General features: G+C 27.0%; 2 protein-coding genes across 2 annotated transcripts; one reads left to right on the forward strand and one right to left on the reverse strand.

Moving 5' to 3' along the window:
- The first annotated feature begins 1261 nt into the window (after positions 1-1261).
- On the forward strand, positions 1262-2359 carry LOC129308886 (protein TAPETUM DETERMINANT 1-like). Its single transcript, XM_054950261.1, has 2 exons — positions 1262-1319; positions 2067-2359. The coding sequence occupies exons 1-2, from the start codon at positions 1262-1264 to the stop codon at positions 2357-2359; spliced, it is 351 nt and encodes a 116-aa protein (XP_054806236.1).
- Positions 2360-4025: 1666 nt separating this feature from the next.
- On the reverse strand, positions 4026-5847 carry LOC129308888 (uncharacterized). Its single transcript, XM_054950262.1, has 2 exons — positions 5655-5847; positions 4026-4486 (listed from the first exon to the last, which is right to left on the reverse strand). Exons 1-2 carry the CDS (start codon positions 5845-5847, stop codon positions 4026-4028), a joined length of 654 nt encoding a protein of 217 aa, XP_054806237.1.
- Between the last annotated feature and the right edge of the window lie 1218 nt (positions 5848-7065).

The following is a 7065-nucleotide window of genomic DNA, read 5'->3' on the forward strand; positions in this document are numbered from 1 at the left end:
ATTTTTAATATTATTTTTATTTAAATTCATTAATTATGAGAAAAAATAATGTAATGCAAGTTTGACATTTTTCAAACAAAGTTAATGATTTAACATTATTGGTTCAGTGAGATAGTTAAAAAAGTTTCTTATAATAAGGATTAGAGGAGTTTTTTTTTTTTGGTGCCAAATTAGGTTTTCTTGTATGGGACTCAACTTTTCTCCATAGAGTCTTTTGTCCTCCACGCCTTTGCTGAGGTGAGGGCTAAATGTTTTAATTTTAATTTTTATTCTTTTGTTATGAAAATAAAAATTATCAAAATTTTAAAAAATTTTAATAAATTTATTCATTGCCAATCTAAATAGTACAAATTTAATCTAAATAATATAAATTTAAATAAATTTGCTTGATTATCAATTTAGACAGATCAAATTTGATGTGGATCATTTATATTTAATCTTAAAAGTTTTAATAATTTTTATTCAGATATACTATGGACAATATAAATTTACAATTTTTATGATATAAAGATTTAAAATTTTTAACTTGTAATTTTTTAAAAAATCTTTTGAAAAGTACATATTAGAAAATTATCTTTATTTGCCGGCTGAAAAAAGAAAATTATCTTTATTTTTCATATTATATTTATGAAAATAAAAATTTATAAAATTTATAAAAATAATATTAAATTTGTATTATCCAAAGTATATATGGATAATTAATTTATAAAAATTATAAAAATTTATAAAATTAAATTAGACAATCTAGATTGGTTGATGATGAGCAAATTTATTGAAATTTTTTCACAATTTATATAAATTTTATTTTAATAAAAATAAAACAAAGCAAACCATTTAAGCTGGATAGTCTAGATTTTACCCTAATCTTAAAATTTTCAAATTATCATTAAATTAAAATAAATTCATTTAATGCAATGATGTTAACGATTGTGATTGAGAAATGGAGAGAAAATAATGATAAAAAATAGACATACTCTTCATGTATAAGCAAACGCTCAAGAAGTTTTTGGCCAAAAGCAAACACTCAATTTAAACTAACGAGACGCTGCATATTGGGCGTCATTAACGAGAAATAAATGAACTTAAATAAGAAAGAATCAGAGGTAATTAATAAATTAAAAATTTAAAACGATGGTTCTGTATTAATTAATAGGTAATAAATAACAAAGAATTCAATCTCGTACCCCATCTTTTTCCTGCCTTATTAATAAGGCCTCCCACCATCATTACCACCAGAGAAGCTTTATTATTGCAGAAAAAAATGGCAGCCACCACCAAAATTCTTGCCACGCTTCTGCTCGTCGGCCTCATCGCCCATGGTACAGATATTATTATTATTATTTCGTTACACAGAATTTTATAGTTTTTTATTCTATTATTTATTGTTTATTTTCATTGTATCGATGATTAAAAATTCAGATCGAACCGAACAGTCAGACCGTCAATCGGTCTAGATTTTAGCTCGATCAGTATGAAAAAATCATTTGGAAGGTTGGATTGAGTTGGGCCGCTTTGAACCAACAATCGGATTGGGAATTAAATCCGGTTTATAAAAACATGACTGTTCAAAAAAATACCATTTTTATTTTTTTATCAATTTTTTTAAAACATGATCAATTTTTTAATCGTTTGATATTATATTGCATTATATGGCTTGTTAAGTTATGATAAATTTAAAATATTTAGTTTTATTTTTAAGTTAAATAACAATTTTATATTTATTTTGATCATTGGTTTAACCAGTTGAATCATACGACCAGCAAATCGCTATTCTTTTTAATTCAATATTCAGTTTAGTTCTGAAAACACTACTTTGTATTTTAGTTTATTCTTTTCTTTGTAAAAAAATGGTAAAATGATAAAATTGAATTCAGCCATATATATTATATATGAGTCAGGTCCGTCCTTGCTATATGACCCTGGTGCAACAAATTTGAAATTTTGCGCCCATACTTATTTATTGCCACTGCATATCCTGAGTTTTACGTTGCTTTTTATCGGAAATAAACGGATTCAACCTTTTCAATTTATAGTTGAACTGCTTAAGTGTATGATTCTGCATGCAGGCAAAGCTTCGAACTGTTCATTAAGAGACATATCAGTGAGCCAAAGCAGGACTGGAGCGACGGTACAGAACAAACCAGAATGGATCGTGACGATTGAAAACAAGTGTACGTGCGTTCAGTTGGATCTCAAGTTGAACTGTGAGGGTTTTCAGACAGTAGAGAACATTGATCCTTCAGTGTTCAAAGTCTCGAGAGATGGTCTCTGTCTTGTTAATAATGGTCAAACTGTCTACAATGAACCACTCACATTCAAGTATGCTTGGGACAACTCTTTCCCTTGTTCTCGTCGTTGAATAATAATAATTAATCATCTGACATGTTTTTATGATCGTTACGATGATAGTTAGTTGGGTCTTTCTGCCCAATTACCATGTATCTTTCTCTCTCCTTGCAGCTGCTCACTCAGCTACCTTCTATTACTTTCATAATATTTTTTAAAAAAATTTTTTATTTTAAAATATAAGATATTTTAAATAAATTAATATTTTATTAAATACATTAATTTTAATGTTACTCTTTTTTTTATAATTAATTTTTATTTTTTTTCTTTTCAATGTATTAAATGATGGATACTTTTAAAAGTTTATATTTTTATTTTGAAAAGATAAGGTTGTTAAGTTGTATTTAATAAGATTTATAGATATGTAAAATTTTATTTAAAAATATCTTATATTTTAGAACGGAGGGAGTATTATGTTTTGATGCATATAAGATGGTCACTTCTTTGATTTTTACTCCATCCGTGCTTATATATAATATGTTTTTAATCGAATCATGTGAATCACTAAAAGTTAAACAATTTTGCCCTTAATTACTATAAATAACAAATAAATCTCATTTTTTAAAGTAAATTAATGAGAGTACTTATCCTTTTTTCTTTCTAATTTAATAAGAATATAATGGTCCATTCATTAAAAATGCTAATAATTTTTTATATTTAGAGACAAAAAAAGTTTTAAAAAATTTTATATATATAAAAATGGAGTGAGTATTTACTAATATGTATACATATATATCTTCATCATGCTGATTTTATTTTTTTTTTGGCCAAATCCTGCTGATTTTAATTACAAATTAGATATTTGTATGACTTAATAAAATGTATAAATATTCATATAAAAATTGTGTGTGTGTGTCTTATTTTGAGTCAATTGAATTGATTTTTTTTAAATAAATTGAAACATGCATTACAAATCAAAAAGATTACAACCATCAAATTCAAATTGATGGGAATCCCTCATCATTCTTCAACTCTTGGAATAAGTGTTAGGGAATGATCAAAGATGCACAAATTAGTATTTAAATTGAAAGATAACTTAGCTAACTTATCAACCGACTTTAATAAAAAGGCCTAGTCATACCATGAAAGAAGATACTTGTGCGCAAATAAAAAATATTCTATTTTTTTCAAAATATAATATTCATTCATAAATATGGATTTGATTTATTTTGTTATATTAAACACAAAATTAATTTGGAATGATTTAAAATAAATACAAAAATAATTAATATATGATAAAAATATCCATTATTTTTTTATAATTATTGATATCCAGTAATATTAATTTAAATTTGAACATCAATGGATTCAAATAGGAGACATCTATATCTCTTTATCCATCCCTTAGATACATAATAGATTTGAATTCCTGATAAAGAAATATTAAATCACTTCCACCCAATAATAATGCCAAAGAACCGACAAAACTTCATCCAATATTCATAAGAATACGAGTCGAATCCCATTGTTAATGTAAATTTTATTGATGAGTAATATATAAATAGCCTATGCAAATTGACTTTAAACCATTCAATCCCAACTCTAATGCCTAAACATTTTGCTCACCACCCAAAGCAACAATCTAATAATAAGATCATATATTGTTTGATGACTTTAATTATAAAAACTCGATCTGGAGTTAATTATTTCAAACCTAGATATCTCAAATACTTAATTAATTAAACACTAGGGCTTTGATGGTTATTATTCCTACAAAATCCTGTGAGCAAAGTGGGAAAGAAAGGGTTCCAAGGGAACATCTTCAACCAGCACTCATAAGCAACAGATTCAATGGCCAAGCAACATTGTTGGCCAACCTTAGCAAAGTCACCATGAATCAGTGCATAAAATATGCTCTCCACACATCCTTCAATGTTCCTTAGAGAGTCCCAACACTGTTCAACATCTTCAGTACCCATCTCATCAGAACCATTCCAAGAAGAAGGAGAAGGAGAAGGAGAAGGTTCTAAAAAGGCAGTACAATGATGTTTGTAGATTTGAGGGATGTCTGAATGCATAGGGTACAGTTTATCCCAGCAATGATCATCATTTTCCTCAAGGATGGCCTCACAACAATGGCGATTATCATTCAACCATGAGAAGTTTCCGAAAAGTGCAATGTACATTCCTTCCGTGCAGCCTGGTATTAGAATAATGTATTAAAAAGGTCTCATTAACTAAAGAATGAAATGAATATGTACACATATAACTTTAAGGTAATTAGTTTTATCAGGTTGGCTTTAAGCTTGTTTGACAGAAAAAGATAAACATAATATATACTCCCTCTGTTCCAAATTACAGGATACTTTTAACAGAGTTTTTTCGTCTCAAAATATAAGATACTTTGAATATATTAAGGTTTCATTAAATGTATCAATTTTAATATTACCCTTTCCCTCTCTATAATTAATTTTTGTCCATTCTTTTTTTAATATATTAAATTATAAATATTTTTGGAAGTTTATATTTTTATGTTGGAAAGATAAAGTTGTTAGGTGTAATTAATGCAGTTTATTGACATATGAGATTTTGTCTAAAAGTATCTTACAATTTGAAATGAAGGAAGTACCTTGTTTTATAAAGTTTAATGTGATATCAGAGCCATTGAATTTGGGATGCAAAAAAATAGAGAGAATGAAGGAAGGGGGGAAAGCAAAATATGAAAAATGAAGATTGTGGACTTGAGCTTTTTGAGACTGAAAAGGAAGAAAAAAATTACAAGTCCAGGCAAGGAGAGAAAAAAAATGAATGAATGGAGGACTAAGACGGAAAAAATAGAGAGAGAGAGAGGAGAAATATTAGAATTATTAAAAAGTCTCATATTGATTAACAAAATAATGAATTAAAGATATATAACCTTAAGATAAGTCCTATTAAAATAGTTTAATTTATTTTGTTAGAAAGACAAAACTAATATATATATATATATATATTATTACTTAAAGTTTATGATATCAAAGTTATTCAATTTGGGACGTGAAAAAAAAAATAAAGAGAAAAAAAGAAAGGAAAAAAATGAAAAATGAAGATTGTGGATCTGAACCTCTGAAGCTTAAAAAGAAATTCAAGCCCATCCAAAGATATCAAAAAAAAAAAAAACAAACAAAAGGGACGAATGAAAGACAAAGGCTAAAAAAGAAAAGATGGAAAAAATTGTAAGAGAAATATTAGAATGTATTAAAATTAAAGTTTCATTAACTAAAGAATGAATTGAAGATATATAACCTTAAGGTAAGTCTTGTTAAATTGATTTAATCTATTTTGATAAAAAGACAAATATATGTACTTTACTGCATGAACTTTAATACCTGGTACGTCTGTTAGGGCAGAGAAGCATTTTGCTGCTTCTTCTGCGTAGGCTGGCCCTGCAAAAATGGTACTCATGTCCCTTGCTTGAGATTTTATTGGAACGTTCAGAATTGACAGGAACATTAATGTTGTGGCTACGCAAGAAAGCATCGAGTAAATGTTGTTTTTTGAGGATTTGGATCCTGAAGCCATGTTTGATCGATGATGTTGCTAAATAAGAATGTTTTGTTGGTATATTGAAGGGGGAATTGTGTGGTTGAGAGATTTATAAATGGGAAGGAATTAATGTCACACTTCCTCGATTGATCGGTTCCTTTATTGGATGCAATAAAAGTAGAAACCCATATTGTTGAATGAAAATTGAAAACATTTGTTGTTTTGATTTAGGCTAGTTGATATTCATTGATTGATTAAATACGTTTAGTAGTTTTCTTTTTCAAAGTATAGAAACGGGCAAATTATATTTGACGTTTTTTGTGTTGCTTTAATGCCTTTGGGAAACTCCCAATTGAAATAAAACATGGATGTATCAATACTTTAATATCAATACATTAAAATGTAGAATATATTATATTATTCACAAATCATAATTATGCTATCAGACATGCATGATGTTAAACTAACAAGAGATGCATAAATTTCATAGTATTGTTAAAATAAATGTGACCATTATTGATGGAAGTGAATAAATTTAACAGATAGTGCATAACTTCCACTAATAATGCTAACTAAGGGCTTCTTCGACAACTTATTCTGAAAAAAGTTTTTTATTTTTTAGAATAAAAAAAATAAAAAAAATTATTTAGTAATATGTTTTCAAAAAATATTTTGGAGAATAAAAAAATTAAATATTATTTTAGAGAACAAAAAAATGAAAACATTTTTGGGTGTTTTGGAATTTTAAAAAACAAAGAAGAATGTAAAAAATACTTATTTTTATTTTTTAATTTTCAAAACATATTTTATAAAACATTAGTTCTCAAAACAATAAAACAAAAATAATTCCAAACAACTCTTTAAGATTATGTTTGGAAGGGTGGATTTAAGTTGAAATTTAAATTTAAAATTTCATATTTGAAATCTCACATTTCTTTTAAATTCATGAATTTTAAATTCTTTGTTTGAATGATATCAAAAATTTCAAATTATGATATAAAAAATTTATAAAGTAATATTTCAAATTTTATATTCTATATTTGAATTTAAAAGAAACTTAGATGATTGGTTAAAGTTGATAGTCGAAGTTGACTAGGATTGTAGCATTGTTGACAACTGAGACGAGACGATTAACTTCCACTGAGATCGAACTAACGATAATGAAGGGGAAACCTGCCGTCCTTGCGAAACCTACCATCCATTCCCTGTTGTCGCCATCGCAGTCGGTTTGATCCAGGCGAAATTTGGCCGTCA

This window comes from Prosopis cineraria, unplaced genomic scaffold, assembly GCF_029017545.1.
Source record: "Prosopis cineraria cultivar Desert tree isolate PC_DT_omini unplaced genomic scaffold, ASM2901754v1 PC4, whole genome shotgun sequence".
Taxonomy (NCBI): Eukaryota; Viridiplantae; Streptophyta; class Magnoliopsida; order Fabales; family Fabaceae; genus Prosopis; species Prosopis cineraria.